At 46.8% G+C, this 19,672-nt stretch overlaps 2 protein-coding genes across 37 annotated transcripts in view; one reads left to right on the plus strand and one right to left on the minus strand.

Moving 5' to 3' along the window:
* Positions 1-19,672, minus strand: part of ZCWPW1 (zinc finger CW-type and PWWP domain containing 1) — a 58,910-nt gene that overhangs the window by 9,172 nt on the left and 30,066 nt on the right. For 20 of the 34 annotated variants that reach the window (XM_081556047.1, XM_081556054.1, XM_081556058.1 and 17 more), the window contains one exon: positions 18,827-19,288. In XM_081556047.1, coding sequence (XP_081412173.1) covers positions 18,984-19,288 — 305 coding nt within the window. In that variant the 3' untranslated portion in view covers positions 18,827-18,983. Of the gene's footprint in view, positions 1-1,541; positions 1,764-2,728; positions 2,888-12,037; positions 12,893-13,819; positions 13,903-14,909; positions 14,989-18,826; positions 19,405-19,609; positions 19,641-19,672 lie in introns of those variants that run through there. The other 14 variants (XM_081556066.1, XM_081556067.1, XM_081556069.1 and 11 more) reach the window with 6 other exon arrangements.
* PILRA (paired immunoglobin like type 2 receptor alpha) lies at positions 1,013-19,669 on the plus strand. 3 transcript variants are annotated; one of them, XM_081556071.1, is made up of 8 exons: positions 1,013-1,135; positions 1,435-1,824; positions 2,527-2,664; positions 13,401-13,601; positions 16,380-16,410; positions 17,438-17,487; positions 17,714-17,745; positions 17,915-19,669. In XM_081556071.1, the coding sequence occupies exons 1-8, from the start codon at positions 1,078-1,080 to the stop codon at positions 18,056-18,058; spliced, it is 1,044 nt and encodes a 347-aa protein (XP_081412197.1). In that variant the 5' UTR covers positions 1,013-1,077; the 3' UTR covers positions 18,059-19,669. The 3 variants fall into 3 exon arrangements, with proteins under 3 accessions (XP_081412197.1, XP_081412198.1, XP_081412199.1); XM_081556072.1 differs by lacking the exon at positions 2,527-2,664; XM_081556073.1 differs by lacking the exons at positions 16,380-16,410; positions 17,438-17,487; positions 17,714-17,745; positions 17,915-19,669 and having other exon boundaries at positions 13,401-14,176.

A 19,672-nucleotide genomic window follows, 5' to 3' on the forward strand; every position in this document is an offset into this window, starting at 1 on the left:
GCGCCTTCCTGTGATGAAATCATGTCCTTCCACCCCCACAGTCCATTCAGTAAGCCAATGCTGACTCAGCCTGGGGAGGCTCAGACAGCCTCATTCTCAGCCAGCCCTGGGGGTCACCAAGATCACCAGTTCCCAGTCTCTCACCCCACCCACCACCAGTCACAGGCTGGCAGTGTCTCCCTCAGAGATGACCCCAGGGACTGTCACCAGGATGGCTCATGACTGCTCTGACCTTCCTCCCCTTTGTCCAGGGAAGGCCCTGGATGAGCCAGGGACTCACAGCTGCAGATGGAACCCCCTGAGGAATGTTATTAACGACAGCCTCCTGGGGGTCACCTCCCAGAGCTCTGCACTCAGAGGGTAAGGCCCAGAGATTCGGAGGTGTGACCAGAGGAAGCTTCCAGAGGGAGCAGACGGTTCTGTGGGCTCAGCAGGACTGGAGCTCCAGTGCTGGTCCCACCTCTCAGAGTCCTGGATGTGGGCCTTGGTTCTGCCTGAAGACTGAGAGGGGGAGGCACTGCAGGGGAGCCCCTGCCTGGAGGGAGAGGGGCCCAGAGCAGGCTGGTGCCCCCGTGTCTGAGGGGGGCTGAGCTTGACCACCAGCGGCCCCCTCCTGCTCCTCCCTGAGGGGCTGCAGCTGGGCAGGGACTCGGGCCCCACCTCTTCCTAAAGGAGCCTCAGCTGGGCCTGCTGCCGCCCCTTCCCCTGGGAGGAGAGACACTCAGAGAAGCAGAGACCAGGAGAGACACAGAGACTGACTGCCAGGGAGATGTGAGGGCTGGGAGGCAGGAGCAGAGGGGGGGGGTCCCAGCGGGCACAGGTCAGGACCAGCCCCTCAGCGTGAAGACAGGGGCGGGGAGCCCCAGATCATGGCTCCCTTTGCACTGACCACAGGGAGGCCCTTTTGCAATAAAGGAAAAGAAGAAGCCAGGTTGATAAAGGAAGTGCCCGTCACTGTCGGGGTGGGCGGGTTTGGGGAAGGCCCCCCCACCTCCGTCCTCTGAAGGAGCCTGGTCCTCACTCCCGTCTGGCCTTGAGGTCTCTGCCTGTCCTCTCACCCAGGAGGAGGGCCAGGCCATGGGGCTGCACCTGCTGCCCCTGCCCCTGCTGCTGCTGCCGGTGTCTCTGCAGGCTGGTGAGTGGCTGGGAGTGTCCTGCTCTGCCAGGGACCCCGGGGAGGGGCTGTGGCTGGGTGTGTGTAGAAGGGTCCCCTGGTCTCCCACCGCCAACAAACAAAGGGTGGGTCCCACACTGCTGTCCCCCAACCCCTCACCCTCCTGCCTGCCCCAAGCCTGGAGAGGGGATCACCCAGGCCAGAGGGAGGGCCAGTCCAACCCCATCACACGTCCCCCTGCAGGTGAGGGTGCCCGATGGTCTGGGGTCACCTTCTGTGTCTCTCCTGGTGGCTTCAGAGTCTCTCCCTCCCTCCTCTAGGTCGCTGGGCACAAAGAAATCCACAGCCTCTCTTTGAGGTTAAGCAACCAACGGATCTCTCAGCCCCCGAGGGTGGCTCCATCCTCATCTCCTTCTCCTTCTCTTACCCTGGGGAATTAGCTGAGGTTCCCAACGTGAGAATATCCTGGAGATGGAAACACTTCCATGGGGAGTACATCTACAACACGACCCCTCTGTTCATCCACAAGGATTTCAAGAACCGGCTCTTCCTGAACTGGAAGAAGGATGAGAAGACCGGCTCCCTCCGGATCTCAAACCTGCGGAGGGAGGACGAGTCTGTGTACTTCTGCCGGGTGGAGTTGGTCATACTGGAATATGGCAAGCAGATGTGGCAGTCCATCAAGGGGACCAACCTCACCATCACCCGCGGTGAGTCCAGCTGTCCTGCCTGAGGCTCTTGGAGGCTGTTGGTACCTTATAATGCAGGCCTGGTCCAGGCCCCCTCCTCCTGACTTTTCTCAAACTCCTCTCCCTTCCTCTCCTACTCCTCCCCAGGCCTCTGCCAACTTTACCTTAATCTTCCCCAGCTCTGGGCTGCCTCCCTTGCCCATCCCCCTCCCTGCCCTCCAGATCCAGCCCCTCCCCCATCCCCAGACCCCTGCACCCTCTGTGCTCCCAGCTGTCCTCCCTTCCTGCTCCAAGCTGGGCTCCACCCGGCCCCCTGCCCTCGCCCCACGTCCTCCAGGTGACTTGACATCCTCGGGGTGTGGCTCCTCCCCTTTCCCTGAGTCCTGTGCTGAGCCCCAGCTGTCCCATGTCTGTCCTCCCACAGCCATGAGCTCAGCCCGCACACACAGCAGGTGCCGAGGGGCCCCGTGTCCCCATCACCTGATTTTCCGTCTCCCCTTCCTTCTCTGCTCTGCCCCCCAGAATATGAGTCTCAAGACCCCCACCTCCATCCCATCTCTTTCCTCTCTCCTCCTCCCTGCTTCATCCTCTTTACCTCCTTGCCCCCCCCACCATGTGGTTCCAGTCACCCTGTCCCCATGTCCACCCTGACCTTGGCCCTCTGTCCTGGTCATGACGAGGCAGCAGTCCCGGCAGCTCCCCTGACTGTGCCCTGTATCCCAGGGGGACACCTTGGCAGCATTGCCCCAGCTGACCTTCCCCACGACCCGCAGTACCGCGGTCCTGCCGCCGGCCTCCTGTTGCAGGAAGGGGAACCGAGGCTGGCACAGCAAACTCCTACCCAAGTCACTCCTGGTGCAGGTGAGGTCTGACCCCAGTTTAACCCCAGAGCCTCCCTTCTTAACCATGAGCTGCTTGACCTCACCTCCTGACCTGTCATCTTGCTGTCTTGACTATTTTTAACCTAATAATGGATGTGCAGCATCTGTCACTCAGTGGGGCACCGGAACTCGAACAGTGTATCTCACTCCAGGGTAGAGAGGAGGGGTTCTCTTCTAGGCACAGGCAATAAAGGAGTGTGTTTCTGTAGATAATTTTTTTGAAAACTGAAAATCGATTAGTTTGTTTGCTTTTTGCAATCACTTGTGCTGGTGATTCTAAGCAATATCAGTGAAAAATTTCCGCTCCCGGCTGGGATGGATAGTCCCCACATCTCCCCCTTGGAAAATCACTGCCCTTTTTTGACCACTGTGCTGGTTTTAAAGCAAACAGATAGTGACTCACAATCTGAATTAAGCAAGACAGACTTGGATTAATATTTTCTTCACCTCCTCCAAATTCCTTTAAATGGCCTTGTTTGAGGGACTTTGGCTCCTTATTCCCTCTTCTTCCTTTCCTAATTCTTCCTTCTTTTTCTCCTTTCTCTGTTTCAGTTGCATTTCCTATGAGTTTTTTCATCAGTAAATTAACTTTTTCAATTAATTCAATTAATTGGATGTTCATGTTCATTTTTATGGGGAAGTAATAAAAAGAAATATTTTTAATCCAAGTCAAGTACCAGTATGCAAAAACATCACGCCAGAGGAATATATATAGCAAATATAACTTGTAAGTTTGAAACTGGCTTATTATTTTTTTAACAAATAGTAGTTTTATTTATGTAGCCAAATCTAATTATATTCTCATTTATAGTTTTTCTCTTTTATTTCTAAACCCAAAACCCCACATCCCACTAGAGTTAAAATATTTTCTTCCTAATTTTTGTAACATTTGATTACTTTTCACAAAAAAGCTCTCACATATAGTGAGATTTATCTTGGTAAATGGGGTGCAATAAAGAACTAAGTTGATCCTTATATGAAGAAACAAATAAACTGTTCTCACTTTATTTATTGAATACTTTTTCCTTTTTCCACTGATTAATAGGCCTAAGCTTTTAAGTTTTTTTGTTGAGTAGCATCCATTTCTGGTCTGTCTATTCTGTTTCACTAGTCTGTGTTTTCTTTTTTTTAATATTTATTTATTTGGCTGTACCGGGTCTTAGCTTTCGCATGCAGGATCATCGTTGTGTGTGGGATGCAGCTGTGGCATACACAGTCTAGTTCCCCGACCAGGGGTGGAACCTGGGCCCCCTGCATTGGGAGCGCAGAGTCCTAGCCATTGGACCACCAAGGAAGTCCCTATATTTTGTTACGTTTGGACCACACTGTTTTAGTTATTATAACTTTATCATGTTTCAATGGCTGTTAAGAATTTTTCCATCCCAACCGCATTACTTCCTTCTCAAACTTGATTAGTGTTGCCTGCCTATTCTTCCACACAAATATTAGAATAAGTTTGCCAAGTTTCTAGAAAAACATTCCTGTTGGTGTTTTAAATCAGAATTGCATTAAATCTATAAAGTAACTGACAGAAATTGAAATCAGTATAACGCACAATCTTTTCACTGAGGAACAGGTCCTATTTTATATCCCTAAGTAAACCTTTGTAGTGTTCTTCCAAAGATCATGTGTCTCATAAGACTTTTCATATTCTTTATTTTTATTATTAATGTGCAATATGTAAAACAATGTGTACTTGGTATAATTTTCACTCTAAAAGTAATGCATAAATTCTGGCCAAGATGCTAGGTTATATGCATATGTTTACCTCCACTCCCTCCAAAAATCTACTAAAATGACAGCAAAGGGAATTTTTTTAAGACAAAAACCCAGAGGGACAAAAACATTTGCAACTTCAGTTCAGTTCAGTCGCTCAGTCGTGTCCGACTCTTTGCGACCCCATGAAATACAGCACACCAGGCCTCTCTGTCCAGCACCAACTCCCAGAGTCTACACAAACCCATGTCCATCGAGTCAGTGATGCCATCCAACCATCTCATCCTCTGTCGTCCCCTTCTCCTCCTGCCCCCAATCCTACCCAGCATTAGGGTCTTTTCCAATGAGTCAACTCTTCGCATGAGGTGGCCAAAGTATTGGAGTTTCAGCTTCAACATCAGTCCTTCCAGTGAACACCCAGGATTGATCTCCTTTAGGATGGACTGGTTGGATCTCCTTGCAGTCCAAGGGACTCTCAAGAGTCTTCTCCAACACCACAGTTCAAAAGTGTCAATTCTGCGGCACTCAGCTTTCTTCACCGTCCAACTCTCACATCCATACTCGACCACTGGAAAAACCATAGCCTTGACTAGCCGGACTTTTGTTGGCAAAGTAATGTCTCTGCTTTTAAATATGCTATCTAGGTTGGCCATAACCTTCCTTCCAAAGAGTAATTAGGTGGACAAAAACAAAATTTTGGAAGCGGGAAATAGACCAGAGGAATTAAACCCTAAGTCAACAGTGGGGACATCCAGAAGGAAGGCAATTTATACTGGAAAACCCCTTAAAGGGTCAGGAATAGCAACTCCTAGTACCCATGAAATTGGGCATGGAAGGGGATCTGAAAACTAGAGAACTAACTGAAATGTATTTAGGAAGCAGAGACACCTCCGCACCCTCACAACTCACCCCAGCAAAAGACTGGATATATGCGTTCTAGAAACAACAATCCACAGGGAGTCTTGGGGGGTACCCTGGGGCATAACTGGGGACAAGGGTTCAGTTCTTAAATTTGGAGATTTGGTGAACTGATGAGAACTGAAATACCTTGACCCTTGTAGAGGCCTCGCAGGACACAGGCAGCCAGGCTGGTACTCCCACACCACACCCACTAAGGGCAGACAATCAGGAAACTCTTCTCCAGAATAGCTATCTGATGGGCCTGAAAAGATCTAGAAATCTAACAGATCACTCTACTCACTGTAGAGTGAGTCATACTGTCCTACTCACTGTAAAGTGATCTGACATGCACTTTCTGCTATAACACACTCACAGCTTCGTGCATGTTGGGAGCCAAGGGGACAAGGTCACTGGGGTCTTGGCCTTGTACCAAATCCCCTGCAGTGAGGACTGTACCCTCACCTTAGCTGTGCCCAAGATGCCTGCAGTAGAGAGTTTGTTTTTAAAAGCTTTGAAATAAACATTAAAGGAATGCTTGTCCCATGAGATGCAGAGAGCTGAACAATCAAGGGAGAAGGGAACCTGGAAGAATCCAAAACAATGAAAGGAGATTGAAATTTTCAAAGAACTATCATCCTCATAAAGTTACAGAATTTCATGTACATGACACAATAGAATGCTTTGCAAAGGAGCTTTCAAAACAAAAAAAGAGACCTTAGAAATTAGAAGTATATTAGCAGAGATGGAAAACTCAATATATGATTGAAAGACGAAGTTCATGGAAATATCTTAAAAGGTGGGAGAAAACTGAAAGATTTGGATATTGTAGTTCAAGAAAATTCAAAGATTTGGATATTGTTGTAGTGGATTGAACAGTGGCCCCCAAACAAGTGAATAATATCTTATGTGTCTGCAGATGTGATTCAGTTGAGGAATTTGAGATGAGGAGGTTATCTGGGATTATCCAGGTGAACTCTAGATGCTAATAAACATGTCCTTATAAGAGAGGGGCAGTGGGAGATTGGACACAGATGGAAGAGAAGGCAATGTGACCACAGAGGCAGAGACTGGGGTGAAAAAGCCATTAGAAGCCAAAGAAGCAAGGAACAGACTCCCCCCCCACCACAGAGCCTCCTGAAGTGATGCAGCCTGGCTAACACCTTGATTTCTGCCTTCTGGCCTCCAGAACAGTGAGCAAGTAAATGTCTATTGTTTAGAGTCACCCAGTTTGCAGCAATTTGTCATAGCAGTCTTCAGTTCAGTTCAGTTCAATTCATTTCAGTCGCTCAGTCATGTCCGACTCTTTGCAACCCCATGAATCACAGCACGCCAGGCCTCCCTGTCCATCACCAACTCACGGAGTTTACCCAAACCCATGTCCATCGAGTCGGTGATGCCATCCAACCATCTCATCCTCTGTCGCCCCCTTCTCCTCCTGCCCCCAATCCTTCCCAGCATTAGGGTCTTTTCCAATGAGTCAACTCTTGGCATGAGGTGGCCAAAGTATTGGAGTTTCAGCTTCAACATCAGTCCTTCCAATGAACACCCAGGACTGATCTCCTTTAGGATGGACTGGTTGGATCTCCTTGCAGTCCAACAGACTCTCAAGAGTCTTCTCCAACACCACAGTTCAAAAGCATCCATTCTTTGGCGCTCAGCTTTCTTCACAGTCCAACTCTCACATCCATACATGACCACTGGAAAAACCATAGCCGTGACTAGATGGACCTTTGTTGGCAAAGTAATGTCTCTGCTTTTAAATATGCTATCTAGGTTGGTCATAACTTTCCTTCCAAGGAGTAAGCGTCTTTTAATTTCATGGCTGCAATCACCATCAGCAGTGATTTTGGAGCCCCAAAAAATAAAGTCTGACACTGTTTCCACTGTTTCCCCATCTATTTTCCATGAAGTGATGGGACTAGATGCCATTATCTTAGTTTTCTGAACGTTGAGCTTTAAGCCAACTTTTTCACTCTCTTCTTTCACCTTCATCAAGAGGCTGTTTAGTGCTTTTTCACTTTCTGCCATAAGGGTGGTGTCATCCACATATCTGAGGTTATTGATATTTCTCCCAGCAATCTTGATTCCAGCTTGTGTTTCTTCCAGCCCAGCGTTTCTCATGATGTACTCTGCATATAAGTTAAATAAACAGGGTGACAATATACAGCCTTGATGTACTCCTTTTCCTATTTGGAACCAGTCCATTGTTCCATGTCCAGTTCTAACTGTTGCTTCCTGACCTGCATACAGGTTTCTCAAGAGACAGGTCAGATGGTCTGGTATTCCCAACTCTTGCAGAATTTTCCACAGTTTATTGTGATCCACACAGTCAAAGGCTTTGGCATGTCAATAAAGCAGAAATAGATGGTTTTCTGGAACTCTCTTGCTTTTTCCATGATCCAGTGGATATTGGCAATTTAATCTCGGGTTCCTCTGCCTTTTCTAAAACCAGCTTGAACATCTGGAAGTTCACGGTTCATGTATTGCTGAAGCCTGGCTTGGAGAATTTTGAGCATTATTTACTAGCATGTGAGATGAGTGCAATTGTGCAGTAGTTTGAGCATTCTTTGGCATTGCCTTTCTTTGGGATTTCAATGAAAACTGACCTTTTCCAGTCCTGTGGCCACTGCTGAGTTTTCCAGATTTGCTGGCATATCGAGTGCAGCACTTTCACAGCATCATCTTTGAGGATTTGAAATAGCTCAACTGGAATTCCGTCATCTCCACTAGCTTTGTTCATAGTGATGCTTTCTAAGGCCCACTTGACTTCACATTCCAGGATGTCTGGCTCTAGGTGAGTGATCACACCATCGTGATTATCTGGGTCGTGAAGATCTTTTTTGTACAGTTCTGTGTATTCTTGCCACCTCTTCTTAATATCTTCTGCTTCTGTTAGGTCCATACCATTTCTGTCCTTTATCGAGCCCATCTTTGCATGAAATGTTCCCTTGGTATCTCTAATTTTCTTGAAGAGATCTCTAGTCTTTCCCATTCTGTTGCTTTCCTCTATTTCTTTGCATTGATCGCTGAGGAAGGCTCTCTTATCTCTCCTTGCTATTCTTTGGAACTCTGCATTCAGATGGGAATATCTTTCCTTTTCTCCTTTGCTTTTAGCTTCTCTTCTTTTCCAAGCTATCTGTAAGGCCTCCTCAGACAGCCATTTTGCTTTTTTGCATTTCTTTTCCATGGGGATGGTCTTGATCCCTGTCTCCTGTACAATGTCACGAACCTCTGTCCATAGTTCATCAGGCACTCTATCAGATCTAGTCCCTTAAATCTATTTGTCACTTCCACTGTATAATCATAAGGGACTTGATTTAGGTCATACCTGAATGGTCTAGTGGTTTTCTCTACTTTCTTCAATTTAAGTCTGAATTTGCCAATAAGGAGTTCATGATCTGAGCCACAGTCTGCTCCCGGTCTTGTTTTTGCTGACTGTGTAGTATAGAGCTTCTCCATCTTTGGCTGCAAAGAATATAATCAATCTGATTTCAGTGTTGACCATCTGGCGATGTCCATGTGTAGAGTCTTCTCTTGTGTTTGTGGAAGAGGGTGTTTGCTATGACCAGTGCGTTCTCTTGGCAAAACTCTATTAGCCTTTGCCCTGCTTCATTCTGTACTCCAAGGCCAAATTTGCCTGTAACGCCAGGTGTTTCTTGACTTCCTACTTTTGCATTCCAGTCCCCTATAATGAAAAGGACATCTTTTTTGGGTGTTAGTTCTAAAAGGTCTTGTAGGTCTTCATAGAACCGTTCAAGTTCTAGGAATTATAAGGAAGGATAAGACAAATTGAGAATTGGTCCAAGAGTTCCAACCTCTGAACAACAGGAGTTTTACAAACAGAGAAAAAAGAAGGCCATGGGGAAGAAAATCTCAACAAAACTAGTATAGAAAATTTCCAGAATGAAAGAACCCAGAAACATGAGTAAAAATAAAAAGACCAACCCTTGGGTACTGCAACATAAAAGTTTCAAAACACCAGGGATAATTTCAGTTCAGTCGCTCAGTCATGTCCGATTCTTTGCAACCCCATGGACTGCAGCACACCAGGCCTCCCTGTCCATCACCAACTCCCAGAGTTTACTCAAACTTATGTCCATTGAGTCAGTGATGCCATCCAACCATCTCATCCTGCATCATCCCTTCTCCTCCTGCCTTCAATCTTTCCCAGCATCAGGGTCTTTCCAAATGAGTCAGTACTTCACATCAGGTAGCCAAACTATTGGAGTTTCAGCTTCAGCATCAGTCCTTCCAATGAATATTCAGGACTGATCTCCTTTAGGATGGACTGGTTGGATCTCCTTGCTGCCCAAGGGACTCTCAAGAGTCTTCTCCAACACTACAGTTCAAAAGCCTCAATTCTTCAGTGCTCAGAGAGTCCAACTCTCACATCCATTCATGACTACTGGAAAACCATAGCCTTGACTAGACGGACCTCTGTTGGCAATGGTTTTTGTGGTAATGTCTCTGCTTTTTAATATGCTGTCTAGGTTGGTCATAACTTTTCTTTCAAGGAGTAAGCATCTTTTAATTTCATGGCTGCAGCCATGATCTGTAGTGATTTTGGAGCCCCTCAAAATAAAGTCTGTCACTATTTCCACTGTTTCCCCATCTATTTGCCATGAAGTGATGGGACCCGATGCCATGATCTTAGTTTTCTGAATGTTGAGCTTTAAGCCAACTTTTTCACGCTCCTTTTTCACTTTCATCAAGAGGCTCTTTAGTTCTTCTTCACTTTCTGCCATAAGGGTGGTGTTATCTGCATATCTAATAAAGGGAGATCCAATACATTTCCAAGGAGGGAAGAAACTGGCCACATAAAGAGTCAGGAATTAGAGTGGCTTGGCTGCCTCAATAGCAATAGAGGACACTGAAAGACAACGGTTGACTGTTGTGAATTTCCAAGGGAAAATTATTTTGTTTAATCCTTTAACAAATCAAATAGCAAATACTGATTGAGTGCCTGCTATGTGTCAGGTCCTAAGCTGGGCACTGAGGAAAGAGCAGTTAAGACAATACAGAACAAAACATAAATGTCCTTAACAATGGAACTTACACTTGAGCGTAGAAAGAATATCACACACAAAAAAAAACCAAATAAATTAATTCTGTGTGTCAGGGGTTGGTGAAAAGAGAAAAGCAGGAAAATGAAGCAGCATCAGTGGCTAGAGGTTCTGGGGTGCTGCTTTATTCAGATAGAACAGGAAGGCCGCTGGGACATAAGGCAGAGTCCTGGTAGGAGGCAGCTGCTCCAACAGGGTAACTGAGAGTTTTGATGGGGGGTACAGGGTAGAGAAACCAGTCAGGGACAGTGAGACCCCTGGGACCAGCCACAGGCCTAAGAAGCAGGGGAGGAAGTAGGTTCTGGGACCTAGAAAGGAGCTGTGGCCTCTGGGGAGAGAGAGAGTTTTGTGTCCATTTGACTGGCTGAGGGACAGCCAGACAGTTGCTGAGACATTATTTCTGAGTGTCTCTGTGAAAGTGTAGAGAGATTATCAGGGTTCAGTCCCAGGACCTCCTCTCTCTACACTCACTTCCCAGATAAGCCTGTGATTTAGAAATATGAGGTTAATGCCAAAAAATAGCAAGAGGTGCTAAAAACAGTTCCATCTGGGGAGTGGGAAAGGAGTGAGGAGGGGGTGCTGTTTTTATAACTTGTGGGGAATTTGTTGGTTCTTTAAATTATGTGCCTACACAACGTATATAAAAATAGATGTTACATTTTAAAAATAAAAGTACTGGTAATACATACATGTACACAGTTTTAAAAACAGTCAAACAGCACAGAAGGGAATCAAATGAAAAACACATTCCTCTCCACTTTATCTCTCGGCTACTACCCCTTTTTGCAGAAATGCTCTCTCCACAGATAAGAGATACAGATACAGATGTACAAGAGATGGAACATAATAGACTCAAACTGTACACTCTCCTGATATTCAGCTTACTGTGTTTACTTCATGGACCTCAAGTTATCTTTCCACTTCAGCACATATACATCTACGCCTTTCTTGTTAAATGACTGCATGGTCTCCCACTGTAGCAATGGATTGTAGTTCACTTAATCAGTCTCATATTTAATATAAGACATTTAGGTTGCTACCAAATCACAAATAAAGCTGCAGAGAACACCCTCAAACACAGGCTTTTGAATACTTGTATCAGCATGTCCATAGCACAGAAATCACTGAGTCTAAGGGCATGCTTGGATATTTTACAGATAAACCCAAACCGTTCCTAAAGGCTGTGCCAACCTGTACTCCTGTTGTGTCAATACTAGGTATTTTCCCCTGACTCAGGTCAGTTTAAAACAAAAATAGCCTTTTATCCTTGTAATCTACATTTCTAAAAGTTATGAATGAATATTAGCATCAGGATTATGTTATCATTTTATGAAATGAATTAGAATTACACCGTTTCCCATATTTTTCTGTTCTAGAATCTCCTGAGAACTACGTTCCTTAAATTTTCACAAGAATTTTTCCATTAAACCTTCTGAACTTGAAATCTTAATGAAAAATAGTTCTTTAATAGTGTTCTCAATTTCTTCTTTGTCTAATCCATTAAAGGTTACTATTTCTTAAATGCATTTTTTAAAATTCTTATTTGTCTCAGAAAATCATCCATTTCACAGAGGTTTTTAGAATTATCAACCTATAATTGAGCACACACTCACTCATGATTTCAATACTCCCTGTTGTTGTTCGACTTACAAGAGTCTTGTCTGTTTCCTTGGGTTTTTTTTCCTCTAACCACTTTCTGCATTTATTATTCTTTTTGCTGCCCTGTTCCCTAAAAACATTTATTTCTACGTAGGTTTTCATTACTTTTAGTTTCCTTAGAGCTAGTTCCTCTCTGTTTGGTAACTTTTTTCTTTGGAAATTGACTATTGCATTCATTTTAAAACTTTCATCCCATTTAAAATAATTACAGCATCTAATAGTATGAATTTAGCTTAGAGTTTGGCTTTAGTCATATTCCAGTCCATGTGGTCACTGAGTCGGACACGACTGAGCGACTTCACTTTCACTTTTCACTTTCATGCATTGGAGAAGGAAATGGCAACCCACTCCAGTGTTCTTGCTTGGAGAATCCCAGGGACGGGGGAGCCTGGTGGGCTGCCATCTATGGGGTCACACAGAGTCGGACACAACTGAAGCGACTTAGCAGCAGCAGCATATTCCAGGAGTTTTAAAAATATACACATATATTGCTGTTGTTTTTATTTTCTAAATAGCATGTCATTATATATATATATTTATTTGACTAAGAATTAAAATTTTTTGTCTCATTTGAGAAATAGGATTCATACTTTCATTATTAATTTCTACTAAGTGGACAGAGAATTCATTCCACACAAGATTTTACTGAAGTTGGGTTTTTTGTATGTGGCTTAGTATTATGCCAGTTTTTTAATGGTGACTTAAATCTATAAATGTATCGTGTGTTTGTAGTAAGTAAAGTTCAATACATATTCATTTAACAATAATATATTTCCAATAATACTAGGTGCCTTACAGATGTTTTCTCACCTATTAAGACAATCATGTAAAATGACAAACACTGTTTGTATCCACTTCTATGAGGTACACCTAGAGCAACCAAATACTTAGAGTCAGAAAGTAGAACAGTGAATGCCAGGGACTGGGGGGAGGGGGGATGGGGGGGGTCAGTATTTAATGGGGACAGAGTTTCAGTTTGGACAGATGAAGAAGTTTGGAAGATGGATGGTGATGGTTGCACGACAATGTGAATTGACTTGACGTCACTTAAATATGGTTAAAATGGTAAATTTGCGTTGCATGTATTTTACAATAAAAAAATTTGTTTTTGATCCTGTGATTTACTTCTCCCTATATGTAAGTAATGAAATGAGGTTCTGAGATCACAGCACTGATCAGTGGTAGAGTCAGGATTCAAACAGAGTGAAGATTTGGAGCTTCCAGAATCTCTTTGTTACTCCCCTCTATGTGAGAAAGCTTCAGAGACTTGCTCCCCACTCCCCACATTCCCCAAACTAGGGAACAAGATGTGACAGTTTTCACCCAGATACTTCCAGCCCTTTAGCGAATAATTTGCATATTTCTCCTGTCTTCCCAGGCACCAACACAACCACCCAGAACCCCACCACCACGGCTGCCACCACTGCTACGGCTGGCCTTAGGAACTCAGAGGGTGGAAAGAATCCGTGGTCTTGGCTCCAGAGTACGGAAGCCATAGTCGGGTTGGCACTGGCCAGCACTGCGCTCGTAACCACAATTGTGGGGCTGATTGTGTACTTTAGATGCAAGAGAAGCAAAAGTAAGTGATCCAGGACCCTCAACCTCTCCCCAAGGTTCCCAGCTAAGTGTTTCTCAGAACCCTCCTGCATCAGAATGACCAGAACTGCTCAGTAAAAATACAAATTCCTTCTGGGCCTGAGGTCTGGGCTTGGGAATCTGCATTTTACCTCCTCAGGTGGTATTTGTGTGTCATCAAGTTTGGGACCCACCACTCAAGACCAATCCCTCTCTACAAACCTGATAATTTTCCAGTTCTTGTCTCCTGACTTAATCATTTCTCATCAGTCTCCCTTTTGGTTCATGGGGAGGGAGGGCCTGCCCTGGGAAACATAGAAGAGAGAGAAAGAAGGGACAGGAAGGTGGCTCCACTCAGCAAGTACTGGTTGGACACCGCTTTTCCAGAGCCTGGCTTGTAACTGGAAATGCAAAAGTAAATAAAGCGCAGGCCCTGCTCTCAAGGATCTGGGGGTCAGGAGGATGAGGGGAGCAGTTGCTTCGAGGGCTAACGGCCTCGTGTGGAAAGAGCTGTGGTAGGCTGGGAGGAAGGAAGGGTAATCAAGGAAGACATCCAAGAGGAAGTGCAAAACTATCAAAGAATGAAGAAGAATTAGCCAGGTGGTGAGGATGGTATAGAGGTCACTGTCTTTCCAGGAGAAGGAAAGCATTCTAGGGACCGTAGGTAGCTCAGGGCTGTGGAAGAGCCAGGAGATGAGAAAAGACGACCTTGGAAATCACATCCCAGAGCCTCTGACCCCAGAAACAATGTGAAGCAGCGAAGTGGCCACCTCAGCTTGGCCTTGCAGGTACACAGTCTATGGTGGAGGGGCCAGGCTGGGGTCACTCTGAAATTGTTATTTTATTCTGCAGAGCAAAAACCATAGTGGTTGTGTCCTGAGACTAAGGATGAGGGTTTGAGATGAAGAAAAAAATGTGATGTAGTCACTGAGGAAACTCAATATGGTATTTGATGATCAATTCAGATGAGAAGCCATAAATCTGTACAAGCATCATTGTATTTGATTGTGGTTTTTTTCAGCAGTATTCAACTAAAACCTTTAGAAACTACTGATTAAAAACCACGTTCCCTGGTAGTCCAGTGGTTAGGATTCTGCGCTTTCACTGCATAGAGCCTGGGTTCAATCCCTGGTCGGGGGAGGAAGATCCCATAAGTTGTGCCATGGCCAAAAAAAACATAGTTGTGTTCAGCTGCTAGCATCAGAGAACAGAAATAACAGTGGGCAAGTAACACAGAGGGGATTTTTTTTCCTCTTATTTGAAAGGATCTGGAGGCAGAAAGCACAGGATACTAAGACACTGAGTCTCCTACCTGTCTGCTCAGTGTACTGGATACTGACTTCTATCCTGAAGGTCGCTTTATGTGCAAGACAGCTGCTAGGACACCAGATCTGTGAATATAAACAAGAAGCAGGACATAGGAGGAAAAGACAAAAAGACTATGCTCCAGCTGTCTGTCCTCCTTTTAAAGAGTCTTCCTAAAATTCTTGCAGCCATGAAATTAAAAGTCACTTGCTCCTTGGAAGACTAGCTATGACCAACTTAGATAGCATATTAAAAAGCGGAGACATTGCGTTACCAACAAAGGTCCATCTAGTCAAAGATATGGTTTTTCCAGTAGTCATGTATGGATGTGAGAGTTGGACTATAAAGAAAGCTGAGAACCGAAAAACTGATGCTTTTGAACCGTGGTGTTGGAGAAGACTCTTGAGAGTCCCTTGGACTGCAAGAAGATCCATTCTAAAGGCAATCAGTCCTGAATATTCATTGGAAAGACTGATGCTGAAGCTGAAACTCCAATAGTTTGGCCACCTGATGCAAAGAACTGACTCACTGGAAAAGGCCCTGATGCTGGGAAAGATTGAAGGCGGGGGAAGAGAAGGGGACAACAGAGGATGAGATGGTTGGATGGCATCACTGACATGATGGACATGAGTTTGAGTAGGCCCTGGGAGTTGGGGATGGACAGGGAAGCCTGGTATGCTGCAGTCCATGGGGTCGCAAAGAGTCGGACACGACTGAGCAGCTGAACTGAACTGAAAAATCCTACCCACAACTTTCCCTTATATTAATACATCATCAGCTAGATTTCACCATAGGTCCCACATCTGCCTGTAGGGGGGTACCCTGACACTCCAAATAAAATCAAGGTTCTGTAACTGAATAAGAAGGGAATGGATATGAGGCAAACAAATAGCATCCTCTGCCCCAGGGCACAGCCAGGATTAGAGATGTGTCAGCAAGTGTGGCAGAAGCACAGGGAGACCCAGGGGGTCAGGGAGCCCGTGAGAGGGCACAGGTGGAGAGGAGAGGGCTCAGCAGGGAGCTTGGGTAACCTGAGAAAGAGTGGATCATCGAGGACAAGAGTGCAGTGAGGTCACGCACAGGTACAGAGGGATGATGACCAAAGAGCCGGAAGGAAGGAATTTTGAAATATAAAAATGATACCAGTGTTTACTATGTCAGAGTTCTTAGTCCCAATGAAAAAGAAAAAAGTCCAGGATGTGACTGAATGGAACAGAGGTCACTGGAGTTGGGGGAGGTGCATAAGTCCAACCTGTTCAGAGGGTGACGGGGCACAGGGGGCAGGGAAGAGCTGCTCTCCTGACTGATGGTGAAGACAAGGCAGGACAGGTGTGGGCATCCTCAGGGTGCCTGCAGGGTGGTGGCTCTGAGTCCTGAGCCCTTGCCAGGGAGGTTTCAGGTGGGATGGGGCAGAGAAGGCAGGCAGGAGACAGGCCTCCGTGGATGGCACAGTGACACGCTATTGGTCCTCCTACAGGTGTGCAGACTGAAGCCAGGACCCCAGCCAGGTGAGTGCTTGTCCTCCAGTATGGGGGGTGGGAGGTGGGGCGGTGCTATTTTATGAGCAAGAAGTTTCCTCCCGAGAACAGCACCAGGGAGCCTTTCACGGGCCTCCCCTCCTAGGCCTCCATCCACATCCTCTCACGTCCCCACAGGCCAGGCTCTTCACTTCCTGAGGCTCCCGATCCTTAAAAAGTCAGGGCAGTGGACCAGCACTTTCGCTGACTCTCTCCCAGAACACCTCCCTTTGTCTGCCTCTAGCACCCACCTTTCCTCCTTCCATCCCCAGTTCTCAGCCTTTCCCCCTGTTCACCGTTTGTCTCCACCTTGAACACCGTCCTTCCAGAACACACCCGCCTCCTCCACGTTCTGTCCCTTCTTGCTCCTCATCCAGTCTGTCCTTTGCCCTGTGACACGGGGCCTCCGGCTGCTCCGCCCTGTCTCTCCTCAGAGCGCCTTCCCTCGCCGCCCCCAGCCTGGCTCCCTCTCCTCTGGCCCCGGCTCCTCTTCCTTTCTTCCCACCCTCCTCACTGCCCACTGTTTTCCTTTCTCATCCTCTCCTGCCACGTCCAGGCTTTTCCTTCTCACGGCCCCTCCCTCCTTTCTCACCTTCCTGACTCTTGACAGTGTCCTCCCGGGACCCCTCCCTGGATGGCGTCTCCTCCGGGGACCAAGGCCTGAGCACCGCCCAGGGGACCTGAGAGAAGCTCCCTGGTTCTCACGCTCCAGTTTGGACCCAGGCGCTGCCGCAGAGAGGACAGGCGCCCCCCTCCTGCTTCTCCTCCCTGAGGCCCTCAATAAAGCCGCTTCTCTGCAAGAGTCCACCCCAGTCAGCTCTCAGGGACGGGGCTACACTGCAAACGGCCCCTCAACCCCATCCAGACAGCCTCCTTCTGAGAGCCTCAAACCTCTGCCTTCATCTCCGAGTGTGACCAGGCAGGTCACAGAGCCCCCACCGAGAGAAGCAGCTCGACGCAGGTGGTAGCTCTTTTTGCCCAGACTCTGACACATCACTGCTCTCCTGTTCCCACTCAGGGAGTCCTTCAAAACCTCGGAAGAGGATTATGAGAACACCGGGAATAAAGGTAAGTCCTGCCGCCATCATCCCCGCTCTCACCTGGGTCTTCCTTCTTCTCCCCACACCCCCTCCCCCCACAGGTGCCCTCAGCATCCTCTCTCTCCCCTGCCTCACCCACCCTCCCCTGAGACCCTGGTTCTGAGCTAGAGATGACCTGACTGCTGGAGCCCCTGCCCATTTCTCTACCCTGGCTGCCTGGTCACCTGATCCTGGCACATGTTGATTTTTTCTAGGACAACATGTAGACCCCAAGCCAGATGCCAAGGTAAGCAGCTCAGATTAGGGCCTGAAAGGAGAGGGAAGTCTGGAGAAGGAGGGGTGGAAGAACAGAGGGAGTGCGGTGTAGTCAGAGCATCAGCTGTGGGATTGTGGCTCTGAGATGGGACTCTTCCCCTTTAACTGTCTCACACCCTCCCCTTTCCCTTCTCCCCCAGGATGATGGTGGTGGCAGCGGAGGAGTCCTCTACGCCTCCCTCGCCCTCTCTAGGTTAAACTCACCAGCAACGGCAGTGCCTCCCTTGCCCCCTCCCCAAGAAGGCCCCCAGGAAGAGACCCTATACTCTGTCTTAAAGACCTAATAGTGGGACTGAGTAAGGACCTCCTTCGAGTCAGCTGCACACAGGGATCTCAGTTCTTCATAATCACCCCAGCCAGACATAGACAGCTCAGAGGCCTGCAGGTGCTGACGGCCACCATGACCTGAGAGTCACACAGCCACCTGCCCCAATTCCCTCTTCAACTTCCCAGCCTTTCACCACAAAAATAAAAGGACCTGTACAATTTCCCTGAGCACATCTAAGGAGAAAGCTGATATCACCTTCAAGTTCTGTCCTTCCAGAAGTTGAAAAAAATGAACCATAATAGATAGCTCACACCCAGATCCCTCCCCTAATACTTCTGTTCAGTGACTGCCTCAGGCCAGAGACAAATAAATCCCCAAACACTGGTAATCAGTCCAGAACCCAGGGTCTGTCCCCCTAATCTAACCCTTCTGCTTCCCTTAGGATAATAACTAGGATGTGTTGTGTTCATACTTTACATGCATGGCCTCATTTCAGCATCAGCCACTCTATATGGCACTGGATGTACCATCTGAGAGAGGATAAGAACCAGAATGGTCACACCGCTTTTCCCAAGGCCATGTTGCTAGTAAGTGGCTGAGGCAGGTTGTGAACCCAGACCTCCTGCCCTCTCGATGTCCTTCTCCCAGGATTCAGGTGTCATCGCCTTCCTAGATCCGCATACTGACAGGTCTCCCACCAGAAGGCACCATGTCTCCAGTGACATGGAGGAGAAGAGGAAGAAGCCAAAAAAGGCCAAGTAGTTAAGAGACAAACCAAACCAAGTAAACCAGTAACCTGGTTTATTAACATAAAATGCACAACTCTGACAAGTAACCTAACAGCCAATGAACCCCAACACTTATCAGCTTCTTGGGGATCCTCTGAGAGGCTCTTCACCCAGGAAGGAGTGAGAGAGCAGGAAGGAGGTGCAAGTCCACCGCTACTCCTCACAGAAGGCCACAGCGAGCTCCCCCGTGTCAACTCTGTGCTGCGGCTCCTCCCACCGCTCCAGCTGTTCTCCAGCATCTTCCATGAGTTGGTCCAGATCCAGGTCACTGGAGGTTCCATCATCAGAAGGGACACTTCCAGCATCTTGGGGTTCAGGGCATTCTTCCCCCTCAACACGACAGGCCCCATGAGGAGCTGGTGGGGTCAGGACTTCTGGCACTAGTCTAGCTTCTTTTTCTTCAGATAGGCTGCTTACTGGGGCCTTGCTTTGGGGAGCTTTGAATTTTTTCTTAGGGTCTAAATGAACAAGTGACAAAGCTGAGAGTCTTATCAGGTCATCTGTCCTCACCTTGTACACGTTCAACTCCTAAACCTTCTATTTCCAAAACAATCTCTGGGAAAAGATGACTTTTCTTTATAGAAAGAAAATGGGGTTTGGAATCAGAAAGACTTAGATCCATGGACCTTGAGAAAACTTTAAACCCTTTGAACCTCAGTCTCCTTATCTTTAAAATGGCATATATCCAGTGATAGAGACACTGAAAGAACTAAAGGGAACGAGTATAGAAGTATCTATCCAGCCAGCCCACAAAAATATCAATAAATGATACTTCTCACCTCCTTAGCATTCTTGTATTCCTGTATGTCCCTGAATAAAATAAAATAATAACCATAAAATGT

The sequence above is a fragment of the Giraffa tippelskirchi genome, chromosome 13 (genome assembly GCF_054371585.1).
Source record: "Giraffa tippelskirchi isolate mGirTip1 chromosome 13, T2T-mGirTip1v1.2.pri, whole genome shotgun sequence".
Taxonomy (NCBI): Eukaryota; Metazoa; Chordata; class Mammalia; order Artiodactyla; family Giraffidae; genus Giraffa; species Giraffa tippelskirchi.